Source organism: Asterias rubens, chromosome 1 (genome assembly GCF_902459465.1).
Source record: "Asterias rubens chromosome 1, eAstRub1.3, whole genome shotgun sequence".
In the NCBI taxonomy this organism is placed as follows: Eukaryota; Metazoa; Echinodermata; class Asteroidea; order Forcipulatida; family Asteriidae; genus Asterias; species Asterias rubens.
This window is the reverse complement of record NC_047062.1, coordinates 26,647,001-26,671,079: the sequence shown is the minus strand read 5'-3', so window position 1 is coordinate 26,671,079 and position 24,079 is coordinate 26,647,001. Positions and strand designations below refer to the sequence as shown.

At 38.1% G+C, this 24,079-nt stretch overlaps 3 protein-coding genes across 3 annotated transcripts; all 3 read right to left on the bottom strand.

Annotated features, from left to right (window-relative positions):
• Nucleotides 1-289: 289 nt before the first annotated feature.
• Nucleotides 290-4,008, bottom strand: LOC117291392 (lipase member I-like). The gene is made up of 5 exons (XM_033773082.1): nt 3,976-4,008; nt 3,065-3,293; nt 2,177-2,304; nt 1,215-1,290; nt 290-534 (listed from the first exon to the last, which is right to left on the bottom strand). The coding sequence occupies exons 1-5, from the start codon at nt 4,006-4,008 to the stop codon at nt 290-292; spliced, it is 711 nt and encodes a 236-aa protein (XP_033628973.1).
• Nucleotides 4,009-8,529: 4,521 nt separating this feature from the next.
• LOC117299529 (lipase member I-like) lies at nt 8,530-11,276 on the bottom strand. The gene is made up of 5 exons (XM_033783080.1): nt 11,244-11,276; nt 10,546-10,774; nt 9,669-9,796; nt 9,278-9,353; nt 8,530-8,783 (listed from the first exon to the last, which is right to left on the bottom strand). The coding sequence occupies exons 1-5, from the start codon at nt 11,274-11,276 to the stop codon at nt 8,530-8,532; spliced, it is 720 nt and encodes a 239-aa protein (XP_033638971.1).
• A 7,351-nt stretch (nt 11,277-18,627) lies between these two features.
• LOC117291296 (serine/threonine-protein kinase ste20-like) lies at nt 18,628-23,656 on the bottom strand. Its single transcript, XM_033772968.1, has 4 exons — nt 23,588-23,656; nt 22,090-22,170; nt 21,098-21,165; nt 18,628-20,785 (listed from the first exon to the last, which is right to left on the bottom strand). The coding sequence occupies exons 1-4, from the start codon at nt 23,654-23,656 to the stop codon at nt 18,628-18,630; spliced, it is 2,376 nt and encodes a 791-aa protein (XP_033628859.1).
• Nucleotides 23,657-24,079: the final 423 nt, after the last annotated feature.

The window sequence follows — 24,079 nt, the reverse complement described above, 5'->3', positions numbered from 1 at the left end:
CTGCAACTACCAAAATCCCTATTACTCTATTTAAGTGGCAGAGCACCGAATTCAAACCCTGATGTTTCTGATCAGCAGAGTTTCTGAATTACACCAAGTTTCTGGAATGTTGCAGTCAATGTTAGAACTCCATAGCAGAAGGTGGATCTCAACGTGAAATACAATTGCTGTAGTGGGTATAGAGCTTAACGAATCGCCAAATTGACTATTATGTTGTATGAATTAGCCTATTTTTATCAGCAGCTTAGAAACCTCTGAGGAATTAACTAATTAATCGTATACAAAAATATTAGAATTTACAAAAAGGCGACCGCGATCCAGTTTGTAGGTAGATATTGCCCTTTAGTGATGACGAATTGGCCGAGTAACCCAATTTGGGGCAATCTTGAGCACCACAATCGTTACATTTCCCGGCTAGGAAATCTTCCCAACTGTTACAAGGGAACCCGGTGATGGCGCACTGCGTTTCATCAACACTGTCGATGTAGAGTTCACATGCCCTGGAATGATTACAGCTCAACTCGGATATGTCATCTGAAACCAATATTATAAAGATGTATGGGAATTTTTTATGACAATCGCCGTTTTGTTTTTCACAAATTAAAATATTTATTAAAAGTGTCTGAGTGATATAAAGAAAAACGGCGTTATGTTTTGTTAGGGAGGGTTTTGTGCTCGTCAAACTTTGCTTTGTTTTGATTGCGGTGTCATGGAACAAATGTCACTCAGATATTGTTCAAATAATAATCGGAAATAATAAACGTGGGACGAAGGAGGTTGGTATTCAAAAGAGGGCGCTATCACAACATGTTGACAGAATCTCCTGCCACACGGCGGCAACCGAAAACAGCACAAAAGATAGTAATTCAAAGCAGTCGATTAGAATAATAGTATTAACAACCCTCGTGGCATACACCTCTCTGTACTCAAATGACCGTAGCCATGTATCGAACCAAGGGACACACTGGTGAGAGGCAAGTGCTTAATGCACTACGCCACCCGGTACTACACAGTCACAATTTTCAGCAGAGCAGTTTGTGGACTCATGACACGATCTTTTATCTTAGTTTAAACGAAACGTGAACCCAAGTAAGGAACTTCTTTGTGTTTTCCCAATTTTGACAATAAGACAATAGCCAGCTGTTTCACGTGGACGTGGATTGGAATGGTGAAATATCTTTGTCCTAAATGTATAACTATAGTTGTGTACGTACCAAATATGTCACGAATTGTAACGGGACAACCTGGCTGCTCCTTCCCGCCATTTACATAGAAGTCTACATCACCAACCTAAAAATAAACCACGTGATCAAGATCCAAATATTAATACCCTAGAAGTTTCAAGGAGGTCTTCAATGTCGTGGTCTGGCAAATTATTTCATTTAAATTTAACAAATTTGTCTTTCCCTTTGGAAGTCTTGTAAAAAATATCAACAGTACATTTTAAAAGTTATTCAGATCGTTGGTGGCGCCCTGGTTGTTTACAGTATTCATATTTTAACCATTTGTTTACGGCTTCTTAAAGTATTTTCAAACGACCAGTTTTTGTTTTAATGCTTCGATAATTGAATCTTTCTGTGCAAGAAAGTGGTCCTCTTTTTCACAATAGGGGTTACAGCAACAACCTCATGCCCATGAGTAAACGTTCTCAGTGCGGCTTTTCTCCTGGATATGTATTAGGGAGGATAGATACGGTGCGTTGCCAAAGAGACCGAGCTGGGGTTAATGGACCATTTACTGTTTGGAAATAGTTTACTTGAAAGGTTGTTCTTTACCCAGGATGTGAGTGACTATGATCTTTTCGACTCTTCTATGAAATAACGTTAAACCGAAAGAAGAAGACCTGGGGTGCGTTTGGTTGTAACCAATTCCTGTTTCGGTTGAACTTGCCATTGGTTAACCACTGGCCAGTGACCGAGACAGTTTATGGTTTACGACCGTCAAAACCCAATTCCTGTTTCGATTGAATTTGCCATCAGTTAACCACTGGCTAGTGACCGAGACAGTATATGGTTTACGACCGTCAAAACTCACCCCAGACGTCACACAAGAACCACAAAGCCAAACAATGGAGATTATCAAACACTAGGTGGCAGCAAACTTGCCAGGTTGAAATTGTGTATTCTCGAAATGTGTGAGTTTGCCCAGACTTTAGGAAACATAAGTGGGAACTTACTGCTTCTTCAATACCGAGACCAAGAAGTTCTGCATCAGAGTGGATGACGTCAACAAAGAGGGCGTCTGTTGGATCGAGACGGCAGGCAGGATCATTCAGATTAAAGTTGGGTCCAGCCGGGTCAAGTCCTGAGGTCAACAAAGTAATATTATATAAGCATACTCGGCAGGATAACTGTAATCACTGATATAATTATCTAGAATTTAAGAAGATATTTTATGGCGACAGATTATTTGTGTAATTATTAACTTCGGTTGACATGAGATGATGTGATGGAAAGGGGTAAGGTTGTGTGTGTGTGTGGGGGGGGGATATAAGGTAAGCGTACATTGTGATAGTCAAGAGGACATTTCTGTGAAAATGTTATTTGGTTTGCTATCATTGTTTTAAATTTAGCAACAACACGGAAACACGCGCTGACTTGTAAGACATCCGAGAAGTATTCTCAATGTGTCATGTGAAAGTTCTTAGGGCCCAATGCCTTCAAATCTCTCAGCATTTTGCCGTTTCAAATTATCCTTACTCTTTAAAGAGCCGTTCGTGCACTACAACAATTTGTTGTGAGCAGTGATTATAAAACCCATAAATTTATATCAGTCTGAAACAAAAAAAGCCGAATACGGTCCGCCATTTTGTGGAATAAAAAGATTTGCTCTACAAAATATCGGACCATGTTCTTTCGTGAAATTACACAAAATGGGGAAAAGCTCACAATTTTAAGGGATATTCATGTAAATCATTGTTTTTTTTCACTGCAACCATTATAGGCCTATAAATATTCCTTACACGCTTTTTAAAGCACAAAGTGTCTAATCTAAAGGTATTAAACTCATCATTTGGTGCTCTTCAGGCTTTATTGACGTGATCTTACATAACTCGACTACATACCACTGATTCTGCCAATCCCAGGCTGGTAAGCTCCCGCATATCCAGCAATGTGGGCCCCAAGACTGAATCCAATCAGGTGCATGTTTGCAAATGTAGTACCAGCCTCTGTGTTTAAGAACTGGGCGAACTTTGCGACAACTCGACCTACTACGCGGATGTTTTGTACCGCCTGGCCATAGAGGTCTCGGGCCCCACTGCCCCAGTCCACCAACACCACATTCAGGTCTTCCTTGTAATAAAGAAATGTTAAAACACAACATGAGTTACATGACTTCCAAAAGTTAATTTTTAGGAGCCAAACAACTTGGTTTGAATCGCACACATTGACACCTGTTGTTATCACTATTATTTTGAAAAAGTTGCTGCATCACGGAGGGATTGTTGGACGTTTTATTTTCACGAGGAAGTTTCCTCTGATGTATTTGTTGTCAACAATTTGATTTCGTGTGCTCTCCATAGCCGTCTATAATCAGTTTTGAGGTATGGCGGACACAATACTATGACACTATTAGGTTTGGGTAAATCTGATCATATCCACCCAAACCAAACAGTGCAAACCCACCATAGTGACCAAAATGCTTCATAATCATATTTTTTTTTCAAATCACCACACTGTACCTTTAAAGAAAACTTAAAGAATTGCTAACAAATGAAATCCAACTGGCTCTAACTGACACTTGCAATCCTCAGGATAAACAAATACATTTGAAGACACTACTAATCTTTGCCCATTTCACATGCCACGTAAATATCCCACAACCCCTACCTCAAAAAAGAAGAAGTTATAGTCAAAGGTGAACTTTGCATAATATGTTTTCGTAATGTGTGTTTATTGGTTGATATCTCTTCCTGAAATATATAGGCCTACATAATTAATTTTCCGAAACTACACGTTGCTTATAGGTACCTACTTTCTGGAGCAGTTTTTCTTTGAGGGTTTTCATCCAGTTCGACCTGGAACCTTTCTCGGAGTAACCATGGATAATAAAGACTGTATTTCTCGTTGGACTGTATGTAGAGTACTCAAGAGTCGATGGATCTGTTCTGTCAATCTGTTGAGTAAAACGGCAATGATCAGATTAATATTGAGAAACCACAGAGAATAATTGTATTGTAATCATCCATATCTTTAAGCAGGATTTCAAACTATTGTATGTCTGTTAGAGACCTAATGTGGGTTTGTGGTATTAATATCATAACACAGAGATAAAATCTCTCTTTAGAGCTATGATGTGTGGTCTGAAAATAACCGTCACAACTCCAAAGTGAGATTGTATCCTTTGGAGTATGCAGCACAGCATCCAAATAGGCTCACAGGTCACTAATCATTAACATCATCAATCTCTACCCACCCAGTGCTGGTGATAAGCAGACATAGTTGAGTGCCCTTTGCAATGACACGACATGACCGGGATTCGAACCCAAACTTTGTCAGCCATCAAGACTTGATGGAAGCACTACACCTATCTACTATACACCTTTATCATCGTACAACCATCGTGAATTTCTCCATTGATATCAATGCTGCCAAACCGAGGCTAAGAAAAAAAAATAGTCTGGTTCCTAGTTCCAAGATGACTGTTATTCGTTACGAGGAACATTGCAAAGACGGAGGCAGCATAATAAAGGTTTATCCGATAATCGTAACTCAACAACCGTCTTCCCCACTTTTTCAAAAAGAACAAAATGGTTTTGGTTTATGATAAAATAAATCCATGTAACCAAATAATATGAAAAGTTTTAGAGGCATTACCGTCATGTACAAGGATGGATTCAGGCGTGTGTACAAGTAGAACTCAGTGTTGATGTAGTCAGGAGTTTTAGGCGGGAATCTGAAGAACACATCGTATGGCGCGTCATTTGAGAAACATCCCAGATCGTCATAACATATCTCTTCAGCAGAAGCTATGTTTAGATCGAAAATAGGTATGGGATCAGTTTGAATTCAATTTATTTAATTTCTATTTTATTATTCACCTGCCCATCAGCTCTCATCAAGTCATTCGGAACCCTTTATAAAACTTGAACATCTACAAAATATTAATAAAGCCTGTGTACTAAACTTTAAAATTCATGTTTGCCCAAAAGTCAAGTAGGCCCTAATTGATAACTAACGTGACATAGATTGAGATTCAGGTTTAGATACACATTTGTTTCGTACTTTTGTGACAAATAATGACAAGTAGGCGTACGTGTAATTATGGAGTAAATAAAAAACCCAAAGAGGTTGCAATAAGAAGTAACAAAAGGGTAATTTAGGGTACAAAACATATTCTAACAAGAAAATCAAACACATCAAAGCTATATGCCTATTTTGTTTTTGTAGAGGACTACGCAATTGGCAGGAAAAGAAACAAACAATTTGTTGCGGTAAACATTGAAAAGGGATAATAAATAAAGTAAGAATATCTGTAAGACATTACCTGCAAGCAAACTCAATACACAGCAGGTTAACAACATGAAAAGACCCATTCTGCTTGCGAGTTACTCTCTACACACTCAAACAGATCCGTGAAGTTGTTGGTGTTCTATTGCTTTTCCAAAAACTTCATCCGTTGCTCATTATCATGTATCCGGGATTGTTTAAAAGTAGCTTAACAATTATCATTTTGATCAACTGGTTATCATTCGAGGGTTAGCATGTAAGGTATCATTAAAGGGACATTGTAACATTGTTTAAACAGACAGTTAAACTTCTTGTTAACATATATTCGGATGCAACTTTGCTGTTTTTTTTATTTAGTGTAGTTTTTACTCTTATAACTTGAATGATTTTTTTTAAAGCAACAATATTTGTGAGGTCATTCATTTCGAATTTCTTTCTTTCTAAATACATGCATATACAACTAATTTTAGATGTGATGTAGCCCAAATTGCAGAATTGCGGAGACATTCCTTAGATCTATGTTCTTTTGCTCAGCGCTTGGTTCACATTGTGCTTTATATTATTTATTCAACTTAATAATTAACTAATTTTGGTCATGAAATTTGATTTTGGATAAAATTGTTTGTTAAAGCTTGGATAGACAGACATTCGGGTCACAACATTTGAGTAGCAGAATTTGGGCCTTTCGGGTTTTGGAAAAATACTTCAATTTTCATTAAAGGTAGCCCTATGTGTAGTTGATTGCTTGCAATGGCTATACGCAAGGTTCACGGAAAAAGAAAACAATCTCAGAAATTAAACGTCTCAATGAGTATGGTGTCAAAGGAAACAGGGCTAATAAGAGCCTTGTGTACGGAGTTGAGTAAGAAATGACCAACATATCTCGAACTAGCCATGGAAGCCGCAGAACAGCAGCGACATAAACTGGATTATTGTGTCACCCACCCTTCAAAAAGTGTGGGGAGGAGGTGTCCCTTGCCCCCACCACCCCCACCACCCCCGCCCCGGATCGATGCCCATGACGGGACGCAGGGTTTGGTCTTAAACAGTGCAAAACTTGAGTTTCATGATAACGGACGTCAACAACAAGGGGCGGGGCGGGGGGGGGGGGCTGGATATTTGATATTGTGTCCCCCACAACCTTTAGTTGTGAAAGGCTGGGCGAATGCAGTGACATTTTAGAGGGGGAGGGGTCATCACTAATTGTTGTGGTTTTTAATGGTGTGGTCCTATAACGTGTGACCTTTAAATTATTTATTTTTTTGTGGTTAAAATTTTGAATTTTGTTTCTTGTTGTAAAGCGCCTGTGAGCATTTTTAATGCATTTGGCGCTATATAAATGTTTATTATTATTATCATTATTATTATTATTATTATTATTATTGTTCATATTTGTATTATTGTTTTCTCAAACACGTTATCCATATAACGGGTAGCATTTTGCTGTATTCGGCTATTACAGACTAATACTTCCACTGCAAGCTTCCACTAGTTAATACAAATCCCCGATAAACTTTTACATCTGGGTAATACTATAAGCAAACTTAATGGGGTATGACTTATCAATGATCACATTATCAATAGGAATTGTTTGATACATTAATTTACATATAAATACCGATTCTCTGTAGTTATTTAAAAACATTATATAGTTCTATTGAAATTATTACCCCTTTATAAATCCTTTGTAGTAGGCTCATTCTTAAAGAAACGGTAACACTACAAACCTCCAAAAATTACACATTTTCATGTTGATGTTCACCTTTATTAAAACATTCATTCATTTTCCTTTCCTTTCTCACAGTGTGACTGTTAATACGTAATACTTGAAATGACATGCCATTAGTTCAGATTTTAAGTAACAAACCATAAGGAAATCTGACTGGGTAAATTTTATTCATGAACAAAATAAAGCCAGCTTGAACGAAAATGACCTCCGCTGACATTTATTTGAAATGTTTTCAATCAATACGTAAAAACCCTTGTTACGTCACTTTTGGGATATAAGTTTTTGTATTGCCGTTCAAATAAATTTATTAGATGTTCATCGTTATTTTCCGTGTGGAGCAAAATGGTTCGTGTCGGTCATAATGGTCCATGTCGATCGTAATGGTCCATGTCGATCGTAATGGTCCATGTCGATCATAATGGTCCATGTAGATTATGATGGTCCATGTCGATCGTACTGGTCCATATCGATCATAATGTTCGTGTCGATCATAATGACATGCACATGCCGATCATAAAGGTCCTTATAACACGTTACACAAAACTAATTCAGGTGTATAAAGAAGTACATTTTGGGGGCTTTCCACTCATCTCGGCCTTTATGTCACTTTAAGAATAAGAATGGTATATAAAAGAGAAAGTAACGTCATTATATTTCAGGTCATAACTAAACAGTACGATTCATATAGCCAATTATATTGCAATGTGTAAATTATAATAAATCAGTTTACAATCAAGTACAACACTTGAAGTAGGTTCACCCTCATTCATACACTCCTTGATGCGTTTTGTGTTTTTACCATAGAGATATAGGTTGAGTTTGAAAACCTTCCTGTACGTAACCCGGGTATAAGTCACCGTGATTGAGCCATAACATGAACCACACGCCTACCAACATAAATCATCCTTATTGGACATAATTTACTAGTACTTTTCTAATAACTAAATGCCGAAATTTAGTTCAGTTTTCCAAAGCTGTTTGATGTTATTTTGCGAATAACTTTACTTCACTGCATGCACGTCTCCCGTCCTCCTCTTTGGTGACGTCACCATTAACCCAAGTCTTTTTGAACTAAGCCCTTCAAAATAAAGTTGTTTGGGATTGCCACCAGAGTGACGTCACATATAGCTTTTTGCCGAAAATTGGTACTGATCAACAAATGTCTTGCATCACACAGCTTCAATTGTGTTAGGGACGTTTGTATGCAATTTATCACTTGCGATTTGTGCTACATTCGTGACATCTCGGTAACGTGCGTGACACATGCATGACACTGCTAATCTACTTTCAAGTTTCGTCCCTAGGCTACTCCCCATTCATACGGTGTGCTTCTTAACTATGTGTTTGTTTCTAGACTTTACAATATGGCGACTCTGAGCCAGTTGCTAAGTAGAAAACGCCGGTTGATAGAGCCAAATCTGCCCAGTAGCCCATTTTAGGACAAAGTCTATTAAACACACCACAGCTGCTGGAGCAGGTTCCACTCTGGAAGGCATCCCAGCTTGCACATGGGTAGCCCATGGGGGCGCACTGCGTCTCGTCAAAACTGTCGATGTAAAGGTCAAGTACACGCATATGACTGCAGCTTGGTTTGCCGGAATTCACTGTAAATAAAAAAAGACATCAACAAATTAGTTAAATATCTGGATGTTTATGCAGAAGCGGACCAAAACACACACAACATAAATATTTAAATATATAAAACAAAAGTCGACACCATTCGAGTATGTCTAAAAGTTTGAGATAGTTGTAAACAAAACTTCCGTAAAATTTGCCCCTTTCTATTTGAATGGATATTGATAATTGTTTTGATAGAATGTTATATGTTGGCTCGTGAGTAATATTGTGAAGTCTCAAAGGCCGAATTTATAGTTGTCACGTGTGATTCTCTCCATTTGTAGCTGGTTTATGTGAATGCCGTATCAAGGCATTAACTGACTTGATGATCTCCGATGTTATCCAAAATAAAGTTTGATTTTATGTTTGAAAAGTGAATATGTCTGAAACTGTTCTGGGGAAAAAGCTTTCCTAAGAAGTTTTTTTTTTTTTTTTATTTTTTTTTATTTTTTTTTTTTAACGATTAATGAGTATTACTTACTGAAGGCATCTCTAAGACTTGGGGGACATCCCGGTTGCTCTTTGCCGCCATTTGGGTAGAAATCCACATGCCCAACCTGAAACAGAGCAACAAGTTATAGCAACTTTAAATCATTTAAGTCTAAAATCTTTAGCGAAGTTGTTGATTTTACAAACTGGTGTACTTCTTACACATCGAATTGATAAAGTAAGCCATGCTTTTCCAAGTATTAGCAGGTCTCGGGGGGATATAATTGCAAGCTCACTGGTTGAGTTACTAACGATATATTCATTTCAAATAAATGAACTTCACCATGAGTACAAAATAATTATTCAGCATCTTATTAAAAAAATTATACAGTCACATAACTTGTTGTTTTTGGTAAGACAACTCTCGTGTATCAGTGACTTACAGCTTGTACGATGCCGGCACCCACAAGTTCTGCATCGGAGTGGATGACGTCAACAAAGATGGCGTCGGTTGGATCCAGACGACATAAAGGGTCGTTCAGAGAAAAGTTGGGTCCAGCTGGGTCCAGACCTGTGGAAGAGGTTGTTAGAATAAGTGTCACATTGTGACAGCAATCGCATATTAGTACCTCTAATGTAATAGGGTAACGCACTACACGTTGATTTGCAAACAGTCCGCGTTTGACCGTTTGCAAAGCATAGTGTATAATTATACAAAGTTGTCTAAAGGGCCATGTCACACGAGGCAATTTACAGGTAACCAATTCCACGCATTGTGCACGAAGGCAATTTACAGGTAACCAATTCCACGCATTGTGCACGAAGGCAATTTACAGGTAACCAATTCCACGCATTGTGCACGAAGGCAAGACATTTGTGGACAGTTTCTTGAATAGATATCCTGTAGCTGATGACTATGGTTGAATAATTTGCATCCAATTGCTCAATAAATACCGTTGTTTGATTTAGACTTCGGCATCCCAGTTAAAAGCCAGGTATGGACGTGCACAACTTCCCTTACAAAACATATACCGTTTCGTGTTGATGCCACTAAAATGCGACGACCAAGTTTGGTGCAATTGTCAAAGCCTGCTTGATGGTGGATTTATCCCAAACCAGGGGACTTAAATTGCCCATATATTTTCCCTTAAAGTAAAGCGCCTATTTAAGATTCAGCCTTTTGAAAAAGCAAATTCGTCCAAATTCTTGCAATCAATCGGGCATACTTGCAGAACTGATGTAAAGACAGCGTTGACAGTCCCATTGAATCAAGCAGGCTGATTACATTCACTTATTCAATTAAAGAAACTTTCTTCTTACCACTGATTCGTCCAACTCCAGGCTGGAAGGCTCCTGCGTAACCAGAAATATGTGCCCCAAGACTGTGTCCAATCAGATGCATACGGTCAAATTGTGCCCCGGTCTCGGTGTTCAAGAACTGCATGGTCCTCCCGATTACGCGGCCGACTACACGGGTGTTTTGCACCGATTTACCGTATAGGTTTCTGGCTCCGTTCGCCCAGTCAACCAAAAATACATTAAAGTCTTCCTGTCATGGATAAGAAAATTGACATGAAACTCATTAGAAAAGTGAATACATCTTTGACTCCAGTGATCACTTATATTATTGTTAATAGTCTAACATCGTAAAGATACAGTGGATGGCACATAAAATGCATCATTATGACATTATAATTTGCCGTCTGTAATAAAAAACAAAAAAAGTGAACATTATTCTCACTTGATGATTTTGCCAGAGAGGTGCACCAAGCTAGGTGATCCCCCCTGCTGCTTCCCAGTTTATCACTAGCTGTGATTTCTGGCTATGCAACAGTTACCTATGTGTATGGTTTCTGACGGCCACCCAGACAGAAATATTGACAATTTTGTGAGGGAGGCATCCAAAATTCAGGGCTAGATAGCTCAGTCTTTGTTTAAAGCAAAATTGATTAAAATCTACCAAGTCAGTTTCACTTGTGGTTACTCAAAGTTATGGAATAAGATCTGCCAGAACCCACCGTATCCAGTAGTTTATCTTTGAGAGTCTTCATCCATTCCGATCGAGATCCTTTCTCAGTGAAGCCGTGGATAATGAAAACGGTCCTTCTTGTGCTGCTGTAGGTAGAGTACTCCAGTGATGACGGGTCACTTCTGTCAACCTACGGAAAACAATATCGAACAAGCAAATGCTATTTTCCCGTTCGACTTTTGCGGCACTTCAGACGGAAACAGTTCCCAATGGGATTGATGCACAGCTTTTAGTCAGTGAACCTCCGGATTGAAAATTAGGGAATCAATGTGTGGTGAAGAGGTTTTCAACTAGTGGTTTAATCCCAACGAGGCCAGGTTCTTGATAATTTTACCGAGACGAAGTCCGAGGTAAATTATCAAGAACCAGGCCTCGGCGGGTTTAAACCACTAGTTGAAAACCGATTCAACACACTTTGATTCCCATTCATAAATACCTTTTCAGTCAAAAACATCATCTTTTTTGGTCAACAAGTAAAATAAATGCAAAAATTATAATTGTTCAATGATTTCTTTCAACACAACACCCCTCCAGCTATGAAATGGTAAAGCCCTCCGCCGCCCTCGGGGTAAACAACTCCTTATAAGGGAATGCTGCGCGAGTCGCGCGTATAGCGTGATGTGGCACAAGTGTTTCAGCCGCTGCTCTCGACCAATAGGAATGAAGAAACTGTCTTATAAGAACAGGTGCAAGCTTGCGTGTCACGCCAATTTTTCAACACTTTTACTGGTCATAAACAAAGGTTTATACACACCCACGTGACGCGCTCTCCACCAATAGGAATAGCGAAACTATCTGAGGTATTTATAAATAACAGGCAAATAGAGTGTTTACACTTTTTTGAAATATTTATAAATATTCAGTACAATGACAAACTCAAAACAGGAATACATGAACGGTCTATTTTAGTTTAACTTTACAGACGAAAACTGTCTCCTAAAAATGCAACACACGTAGCTCAAGGACGTCGGGAAAAGGATAAGTTTTACATAGTTTCTGTTTACCCTATTACGCCTTTTCACCCAGAAGGCATTTATGAATGGGAATAAAAAAGAAGTGACTCGTTCTTAGACTGCCTATTAAAACCTTGCAGGGTCGTGGCCGTGCGACAAAGGCCCAGGCCCTAGGGCCTTTATCGCACGGCCACGATCCTCCCGGTTTTAAACGGCAGTTAAACAACGATCAAAGCCGACGTGGTGTTTCAAAACAAATGTACTCTACTGGGTTTGTCCCCTTTATCACTTCTTAAGGCTTACCTTCATGTATAGAGACGGGTTGAGTCGAGTATAAAGTAAAAACTCGGTGTTGATCTCATCAGGAGTTTTGGGCGGGAAGTTGAAGAATACATTGTATGGCGCGTCGTTTGAAAAGCATCCCAGATCGTCATAGCAAACCTCCTCAGCAGCAACTATGGTCGTGGAAACCAAGATGAGGAATGATTTAAATACAACTAATTCAGACGGAATTGCGTTGGCTCCTTGACTCAGAGGAACTGGTGGAAGGGGAAATAAACTAAACTTCAAATAGGCCTACCCTTTGACATAAGAACCATTAACAATGCTTGTACTAAATTCGTTTCATAGAGTCATCCCCATCGTTCTCAACAGTTTTATTCTGGTATCTGGTTCAACAAATTTAAAACGATATCACATTGATTCACTGTTTAAGAAGCTGGGAAGAATCCGAGCCAAGTTTTCAATGAACATGCCAGCAGAGCAAATTTCGTCATCCTCGTTGATCAAGTTTGAGTAGAAATAAAAAACATCATTTATGTTTGTAAATGCTTTACTGTTTCCAATCGAAGACCAGTCTTGATCAATATAATCGATTTACCAAGTGCTATACAATGAAATTAAATTAACTAAATCCGTACAACTTGCAGTTATGCCCTAGTGTCCTGAGCTGAAGGTCTGAAGAAACCACAAATCACTATTTCCTTATTTCAGTTGCCGCAATGAAATACAAATTCGCCAAAAATCCCCAACAAAACATAGACCAATGTCCGTTTTTTTAGGCCTATTGTATGTAAAACGTTAAAGTCACCTGGAAATAGAATTTTTTTCTTTCAAACATAAGAGTATATGCTTACGAACAATAAAACAATTTAAAAAAAAATATATAAAGTTGTTTGGGGGCTGACTCCGCCTACCCCTTTTGTGACGTCAATCGAGGCAGACTTTGCCTGCAATGCGTATAATAAACACACGTGCAAAGTACATGTACGTCCAAGTCGTGAGTTGGTACATTTCAAAAAGTGTTTTTCTGCATCCAGCAGCAATACACCTGGTCGGCATTTTTTTTTTTTGAAACGTACAAACTCACGACTTGGTCCGTACATGTACTTTGCAATTGTGTTTACTCTACGCATTACATGCAAAGTCTGCCTCGATTGACGTCACGAACAGCGCCCTCTCGGGTCGGGGTCTACTCTTAAATTTGTAAATAACATAAGAACTGATTTTTTAAAACCTTAGTTAACTGTTTATTCACATTCCACTCATCAAAACACATATATTAGTGACAAAAGCTTTATTTTGAAAAAATACCACTTCCAGGTGACTTTAATGTTAAGAAATTCTCCCAGAGGTTGGTTTCACAGTGTTTTACCGGAAAACCAGGTGAGGGAATTATCTCTTCCAAAGACCTGATGCGATTTTTCTTTTTAACAACATGAACAACTGAAACAACTCACCTGACTGCACACTCAAAAAGCAGAAAGTCAGAAAGACAAGAAGATTCATTGTGTCCAATATTGTAGCCGTGCATCAACAGTGTACAGAGACGGGAACTTGTTCACTCTGGTGATTGTCTTTGTTGTCAAAACACAAGAGCTGCGTTTTATACCTTTTCACTTATCCGGTTGTCATGTGTACCTATTCCAGTTATCACTATAAGTTGATTTTTCAAAGTCACCTTTTCAAGGACCGATTTATCATTCGATGTTTGTAACTATTGACTTTTATAATTACTCGAGCTAAACATAGAACATAACGTTTGACTTAAGATTTGTTGTAACACTACAGTTTTGGTAGCTAGGATGTGTGTTGATAACAATATAATCCTTTACCTAAAATAACTAAATCCCTTTGATTAAACTTTGCTATCATGGATGAGATTGTAAACAAGTTCGGAGGCAACTCACCTGATATTTCTTGTATAAGTATTTGGAGATATTGCATTGTTTACTTGCACGTTCATCATGAACTTCTTTAGTACGGAGCCCCTAAAGGGACACGTAAAAACACATTAATAACAGTTTCAGTATTTTACCCCCTCTAAATCTTATTTCGGTCCCCGATATTTTTTTAAATTTTTGTTTTTAAACTTTTTAATTTGATTTTGTACATGTCCCGTTACTTTCGAATTTTGGCTTGTGCGCGTGCGTACTCCACGTTACTAGGCATTCTTCGTTTCATAGCTAGAGCAGAAACTCGGCGCTTGCCCTGCAAGCGAAGCACGGTGTACGGTTCACTCCCTGATTAAAGTAAATTGTTATACAAAATGACGTAACTCTTGGGACGAATGCATCAAGTGACCTTGAATTCCATATTCAGATGTGCTTAGATGGTGTTTGAATGACGTCAGTCTTCTGTTTTAAGCAATACATTAAGCATTATTGCGTTGTCCTCCGGATGGGACATAAAACCGTAGGTGCCGTGTGTTGTTTAATGCACGTAAAATAACCCAGTCTCTAAATTATTGCGTCTGCTTTTGTTAGTACAAAACTGTTGCATTCCTTTTTGGAAAGTGGCCTTTAAATAAATGAACGATTAATTCTGCTTTCAATTACGCGTTTTAGGGCCTATAAATATAAAATTTGGGCGATTTATGGCACGGCAATTCAGGAACGAGGAGCAATCTCTTCGAATTCATTCCCTCAACACCCAAAAGCTGACTTGATGTAAGCGCATCAAACGACCACGGCCCAATGTCATTGCTTAGCTAATTTCTTTGCTTAGCTAAAATTTATTGGGGCACCAGGCCCCCCCCCCAAAAAAAAAAAAACCAAAAAAACGTGCAACGTATTCTGTGCCGCGTACATGATTTATAAATTTGGGTCCACATTGCAAAACTCCACACTCGTTTCAGTCAATCATCAGCCGTGACAGCAAAATGGCCAAGGAGCGAATAAAACGTAAACATGCTTCGTGTTCAGTTTGCATATCATGATATTTACTTTATTTTGTTTTACTACCGGCCTTGTTTTGAAGACCACTTCAACAAGTATGTATAATTTATTTAAAATAAACTATAGTTTATTACGAAATGAATGGACAAAAACTCGTTTTAAATTTGCTGAAAACGTCATATTTATTATTTTTTCCCCGTAACAGGTAAAGAAAATTGAGAAATACTTGGTATGAAACATTACATGATGGGTGATATCCAAACTGCGAAAATTTTAATAAAATATGAAAGATTGCCGGTAAGACTGTCTGAGGTTTGCCTTTAAATGAACGATACAACTGTTTGTATTTAACCCCTCGACATGTATTAGTATCCCACAAATGGAATAGTGCTTCAATGTTAAGATATAAGCTGAGATATTAACCAAATTTCAAATCACTACATCTATTGAAGGTTGTACAGTGGGGGTATTATCTGCCCCACTGAAACATAATTATATACTTTCATGCCCAACTGCACATATATTTCAAATTTAAGTGTAACGATGGGGTATTCTTTGTCCCACTGCACAATATCTTAAAGTCACCTGGAAATAGCATTTTTTCTTTCAAACATAAGAGTATATGCATACGAACAATAAAACAATTTTTTGTCACGATTTATATGTTTAACAAATATATAAAGTTGTTTGGGGGCTGACTCCGCCTACCCCTTTTGTGACGTCAATCGAGGCAAACTTTGCCTGCAATGCGTATAGTAAACACACGTACAAAGAACATGTACGTCCAAGTCGTGAGTTGGTACGTCCAAGTCGTGAGTTTTTTTTTTGAAGTGTACAAACTCACGACTTGGTCCGTACATGTACTTTGCAATTGTGTTTACTCTACGCATTACAGGCAAAGTCTGCCTCGATTGACGTCACAAACAGCGCCCTCTCGGGTCGGGGTCTACTCTTAAATTCGTAAATAACATAAGAACTGATTTTTTATCAAAACACATATATTAGTGACAAAAGCTTTATTTTGAAAAAATACCACTTCCAGTTGACTTTTAATTTAAGTATTACAATGGGGTATTCTCTGTCCCACTGCACAATGTCTTAAATTTTAGTATTACAATGGGGTATTCTCTGTCCCACTGCACAATATCTTAAATTTTAGTATTACAATGGGGTATTCTCTGTCCCACTGCACAATGTCTTAAATTTAAGTATTACAATGGGGTATTCTCTGCCCCACTGCACAATATCTTACATTTAAGTATTACAATGGGGTATTCTTTGTCCCACTTCACAATATCTTAAATTTTAGTATTACAATAGGGTATTCTTTGTCCCACTGCACAATATCTTAAATTTTAGTATTACAATGGGGTATTCTCTGTCCCACTGCACAATATCTTAAATTTATGTATTACAATGGGGTATTCTCTGTCCCACTGCACAATATCTTAAATTTAAGTATTACGATGGGATATTCTCTGCCCCACTGCACAATATCTTAAATTTTAGTATTACGATGGGATATTCTCTGTCCCACTGCACAATATCTTAAATTTAAGTATTACAATGGGGTATTCTCTAAAATTTAAGATATTCTCTGTCCCACTGCACAATATCTTAAATTTTAGTATTACAATGGGGTATTCTCTGTCCCACTGCACAATATCTTAAATTTATGTATTACAATGGGGTATTCTCTGTCCCACTGCACAATATCTTAAATTTAAGTATTACGATGGGATATTCTCTGCCCCACTGCACAATATCTTAAATTTTAGTATTACAATGGGGTATTCTCTGCCCCACTGCACAATATCTTAAATTTAAGTATTACAATGGGGTATTCTCTGCCCCACTGCACAATATCTTAAATTTTAGTATTACAATGGGGTATTCTCTGCCCCACTGCACAATATCTTAAATTTAAGTATTACAATAGGGTATTCTCTGTCCCACTGCACAATATCTTAAATTTAAGTATTACGATGGGATATTCTCTGCCCCACTGCACAATATCTTAAATTTAAGTATTACAATGGGGTATTCTCTGTCCCACTGCACAATATCTTAAATTTAAGTGTTACAATGGGATATTCTCTGCCCCACTGCACAATATCTTAAATTTTAGTATTACAATGGGGTATTCTCTGCCCCACTGCACAATATCTTAAATTTTAGTATTACACTGTCCCACTGCACAATATCTTAAATTAAGTATTACAATGGGGTATTCTCTGTCCCACTGCACAATTTCTTAAGTTTTAGTATTACAATGGGGTATTCTCTGTCCCACTGCACAATATCTTAAGTTTTAGTATTACAATGGGGTATTCTCTGTCCCACTGCACAATATCTTAAATTTTAGTATTACAATGGGGTATTCTCTGTCCCACTGCACAATATCTTAAATTTAAGTATTACAATGGGGTATTCTCTGCCCCACTGCACAATATCTTAAATTTAAGTATTACAATGGGGTATTCTCTGCCCCACTGCACAATATCTAAAATTTTAGTATTACAATGAGGTATTCTCTGTCCCACTGCACAATATCTTAAATTTAAGTATTACAAAGGGATATTCTCTGCCCCACTGCACAATATCTTAAATTTTAGTATTACAATGGGGTATTCTCTGTCCCACTGCACAATATCTTAAATTTAAGTATTACAATAGGGTATTCTCTGTCCCACTGCACAATATCTTAAATTTAAGTATTACGATGGGATATTCTCTGCCCCACTGCACAATATCTTAAATTTTAGTATTACCATGGGGGTATTCTCTGCCCCACTGCACAATATCTTAAATTTTAGTATTACAATGGGGTATTCTCTGTCCCACTGCACAATATCTTAAATTAAGTATTACAATGGGGTATTCTCTGTCTCACTGCACAATATCTTAAATTTAAGTATTACGATGGGATATTCTCTGCCCCACTGCACAATATCTTAAATTTAAGTATTACAATGGGGTATTCTCTGCCCCACCGCACTTAATAATATCTTCCATTTAAGAATTACAATGGGGTATTTTCTCCCTCACTGCGCATATCTTAAGTTAAGTTTAAGTGTAACGATGGGGTATTCTCTGCCCCACTGCACATCTTAAATTTATGAATAACCCAAGTTCAATTAATAAGTTCTGGCTGCAAATATATAAGAGACGATTATTGTTGTAGTGAACTTATGTACACAAAACGTAGCGTTTTTATAATTAGTTGTTTGTTTGTTTTGTTTTTCTACATGAATGTGTTGTTTTGAATGCAATACTTTATATGAGTCATCTCGGGTCGTTCCGAAGGATCTCGTGATTTGCATTTATCACCAAGTTGCTCTAAAAAGGGAACTGCTCCAAACTGGCCGATGCTATTAAGAACGTAGCCGAGTTGAAAAATATCACTTTGGGTCGACTGGTGCTCTGCATTATCGACCATTTCAGGAGCGATATGGCCATGAAACCGGCGATATTTTTCCTTTTTTTCACTTGTTAGAACATAGTTTCTTGGGGTAATTGTTGTTGTAGCCACACCTACATCAATCACATATGCACGCCAGCGATGTGTCGGGGTGTCATAGGACATCAATATGTTGTCCATCTTGATGTCATTGTGTAGCAGCCCCTCAGAGTGCATGTGTTTGATTCCATCAACCACGTTCATGGCAATGGATCTCCAATCGGCCGGGTCTAAGGTCAAACTTCTAGACCCGTTAAGAGCCTCACCTAATGTCAGACAAGTAGCTGATGCTTCATCGCCAATGAATTGCATGGCAACTGCCCTAAACTGACCACAATCTATAGTTCCATGTAAATTTGGGAAACTATCGTGTTCAGAGAGAACAGATAGGATCCGAACTTCTCTATCCACAGTGTCTTTATCCCCAGTAGGTACACATTTAACAGCCACGTGTTCATTGTTATAAAGCATCATCAAGTCACCTCCAGAAGCACCTTGCCCAAGTTCAACCTGACCCTGAGGAGGATGCTCAAGATCGGACTGCTCAATCGAAGGAATATTGATTCCTTGCAGGTAATCATCCAAAGCTTGGGTCACAGGACTGAACCGTTGTTTGGGCTGCTTTGGTGATGTGTGCTCTGATTGTTGTTGAACTGCAGAAGAAGTTCCTTTTGACGATGTTGTTGTGGCTGCTGCTGCTCCTGCTGGCAATGCTGCTGCAGATGGTTGTTTTTTTTGTATCTCTACCGTAGATCTTTTTGGTCCTAATTGAAAATCTGACCTTTGTGCTGTGGTTGTCTTGCATTTGGTTGTCGATTGTTGTTGGCATGGTGATGCTACAACATACAGAGCGGAAGCTGCTGTTGCTGCTGCTTTACCAGTTGACCCTGTCTCTTTTGCTGTTGCTGGTGCAACTGCTTTTGGCACAACATATGCTGTTGGTGTTGGTGTTGCTGCTGCAACTACTGCTACTGCTGCTGCTGGTGCAACTGCTTTTGGTACAGCAGGTGATGTTGGTGCTGCTGTTGCAGCTGCTTTACCAGTTGATCCTGTCTCTTTTGCTGTTGCTGGTGCAACTGCTTTTGGCACAACATATTCTGTTGGTGTTGGTGTTGCTGCTGCAACTACTGCTACTGCTGCTGCTGGTGCAACTGCTTCTGGTACTGCAGGTGATGTTGGTGCTGCTGTTGCAGCTGCTTTACCAATTAATCCTGTCTCTTTTGCTGCTGGTGGTGCAACTGCTTGTGGTGCAACTGCTTTCGGCACAACATATGCTGTTGGTGTTGGTGTTGCTGCTGCAACTACTGCTACTGCTGCTGCTGGTGCAACTGCTTCTGGTACTGCAGGTGATGTTGGTGCTGCTGTTGCAGCTGCTTTACCAGTTGATCCTGTCTCTTTTGGTGTTGGTGGTGCAACTGCTTTCGGCACAACAGATGCTGTTGGTGCTGCTGTTGGTTTTGTTTGAGTCTCATCTGGTGTTTTTGCTTCTTGTGGTGTTTCTGGTGAAGCTGTTGTCGGTTTGTTGACGGGAAGTTGTTGCAGCTTCCTTTGCAGAGATTGAGGTTTCTGCTGTTTGTGTTTTTGCTGTTGTGTCTGCTGTTGCTCATGATGTTGCGCCTGCTGCAGTTGCTGATGTGAATATTGTTGCTGCTGACAAATTTCCGGTGGAAGGTGCATGGATACTAAAGGCGTTGTATGTAACTGATTTATTTGAGTTACAACTTGGGAATTGGGGTTGGTCTTGCCTTGTAGTCTCGAGTACATCGAAGCATGTGATGCTCTTGTTGAACTCCACACGGGAGCAAATTGGCATATGTATCCAATCTTGTTTCTAAGAGTCGCTGAGGGCGATTGGGGTGTTTCAGACCGTGGTGTCTCCAAAAAGTCGGAATGTATTTCCAGTGGATAATGTTGCTCAAGGTGGAAACGGAGAGATGTACTCCTGATAAATAGTAAATAAGAAAGAACTGATTTAGTGATGATTTTTGAACTGAGTTGATTTAAAAATCTATCACCCATGATCAGACCACCCGTAATGATAACTATATTATTGTTATTATTATTTTTTAAATGTTAATACAAAATTAATATCATGATAAAAAGCATGAAATTTGATTTTCCTTTGTAACAGGAGGACAACACAATTATGCATAAAAGACAACAAGTATACAAAATTTCAAAATTTACCGAAATGTGAAGCAGTCAAAAATGTTTCACTTGATCAATTTCTAGAGTGATTTATAAGTGTACTTACTGTACCCCATGGTTGGACAAGGGCATCAGAGTAAGAGGCTCGAGGTACGTGTACAGATGAAGCCAGTGCTGTATTTAAAAACAAGTCATTGTTGTTATAAGAATGCTGATATAAAAGTTTTTCAATAAATCAACTAGCCGTTTAGAATAAAATGATTTAAAAGATAAGATTTAAAAAATGACTGATCTTTCTATAAAAAGAATTTTCTTCGGTGCAAAATTCTCACAAAAGGCCCATCAATAGTTCCATCCACTGAGATCGAAACAAGTGCTTTGCGTCTCTTTAAAGTGAACGTTTTAAAAGATGGAATTTTGCGTGAATAGATACTGGGCAATCTCGGAGGTCTAGTTGGTAACAGACTGTTCTTGAACTACAAAGGTCGTGTATTCGAATCCCACCCGAGTAATCATCGGTGTATATGGGTGAAACTATAGTTAATCTTTATTTTACTAATCATTTTCTTAATTCTAATTAATCTTTATTTTATTAATCATTTTCTTAATTCGTTTGAAATATTAAGCAGTGATTAAATATTTTTGAGACTGAGACTCAGTGATACCTATAAGACAGTGGACACTATTGGTAATTGTCAAAGACCAGTCTTCTCACTTGGTGTATCTCAAGATATGCATAACATAACAAACCTGTTAAAATTGGTCGTCGAAGTTGCGAGATAATAATGAAAGAAAAAACACCCTTGTCACACGAAGTTGTGTGCTTTCAGATGCCTGATTTCGAGACCCCAAAATCTAATTCAGAGGTCTCGAAATCAAATTTTATGGAAATTACTTCTTTCTCGAAAATTACACGACTTCAGAGGGAACCGTTTCTCACAATGTTTATACTATCAACAGCTCCCCATTACTCATTACCAAGTAAGGTTTTTTAACTATTTTGAGTAATTACCAATAGTGTCCACTGCCTTTAATCAAATTTATATATTTGATTTATTTATTGATTTATTTCCCCACGAAATATTGCAACTAGCTTACCTGACATGTCACTGCCAATTCACCGCAGTCCACACATGTTTCTTCCCCCAAGAAACCCATCTCTTTCCGTATTTTCCACACCTGTTGTTGTACAGAGAGTTATCAATATTGAAATGTTTGATCCTCTTTCAAAATGCTGTCATGTCTAAAAGGGCTAACCTCAATTCAGTTGAAGTCAACATTTATTTATACCACTCTTCTTTGGATATTGCAAAGATAAGCAAACAAATAAGCTCAGATGATAGAGGGAAAATACTTAATTTGTATGTAAACCAAAATAGTAAAAGTATGAGGCTGTCAGATTAAGCCAATGCTTAAGAGAACCAACAACAAACCCACGAATTTTAAAATATTTGAAACGCATTAAAGGCACCTGGAAATATATATATTCCTGAACAATAAAATAACTTTTTGAGTAATTGTTTTTAACGATTTATAAGTTTTAAAAATTAAATAAAGTTGTGTAGGGGGTGACTCCGCCTGGCCCTTTTGTGACGTCAATCGAGGAAGACTTTGCCTCGATCGAACATCGAACACACGTACGGGCAAGTACATTCAAGTCCTAGTCGTTAGTTTGTACGTTTTGAAAAAGTTTTTTCTTGCATTTTTCCGGCAATGTCGACCAGGTGTATTGCTGCTGGATGCAGCAAAAGATGGTGTCAGTTTGCCAAGTTGTCCGGTCCGACGTCTTTTCCAGCGCTGTGCAGCAAACACTTCATTTGAGCCGTTGTGCTTCGAGAATACACTACACATTTTGACATGAACAAAAAAGTTCTTTTCTAAAACATGACGCCACCCCAATAATTTGTCCAGCTAGTGGGGAAGTCGAAGAAGGTATCTGAAAGACGTAACGAACCTAACGGAGCATTTGCCTAACGTGAAAAAAAATCAGGTATTGTTTCAACTTCGAGGGCATGTTTTTAGCTTGCGCCAAGCGTCACTATGTTGTTTTGGCACTGCATGCGATTCATCGCGCCTCGATTGACGTCACGAACAGCGCCCCCTCGGGTCGGGCTTTTTTTCCAATTTGTAAATAACATGGAAACTAATTTTTTTAAACCTAAGTTAATTGTTTATTCATATTCCACTCATCAAAACACATATTTTAGTGACAAAAGCTTTATTTTGACAAAATACCACTTCCAGGTGACTTTAAGCCCCAAACATGATATTTTAAGAATAACTAGTAGTAAACTTGGTATAGTTAACTAGAGTTTGAAACCAACGGTTCTTTGCAGACCCCCCCCCCCAACGCATTTGGAGATTACATTAGGACAACAAGGTGTCAGCGCAAATCTTACTTAAATGTGTTTCAAGCATGCAAAGTTTCAAATCTTACTTATTAGTTAACTTGCAGGTACAACCATGTAATAGTTATCCTATGAGTGGGTGGGTTGGCTCTGAAAAGAGCCGAATAAAGGCTTAAAGTCACGTACTTTTATGTAACGGTATCACAATAACTTCTGAAATGTTTTATATCGATTAAAACTGAACTAACCTGACCACCGCAATCGGTACAACTTTCCCTCTTCCTAGGGAAGCTCAATTGAACATTCAAAACATTCATCTTCGAATACTACATTGAGGAGAATAAAAGAACACATAAAATCGTGTGTTTATTATACGGCCAAGTATAACGAGAATGTGGATAAATACAAACTAAGATCTAGAGAATCTAGAAAATAAGCTATTCCTTCACTTGTCATAGTTTTGAAATAATGTTGTTTTATGTTTGTATTGTATTATATTGCCTTTGACTTTTTTCGGCCTTTTTTGATGGTGATTTTTAATTGTACATTTCTTGATAATCCTTTTTAATATTTGGTAATTTTATGCAGTAGTTTTTTTAAACATCGAATACAATTTCATATCACGTTGAAAAGAAATAACAAATAAAGGCAATAATAAAGAGACATGTGGTTAAATACTCACTTCGAAAATGTTCCGAAAACTTCTGGTTCTTCTTCACAAATCTCCCTTGATTTTGTTT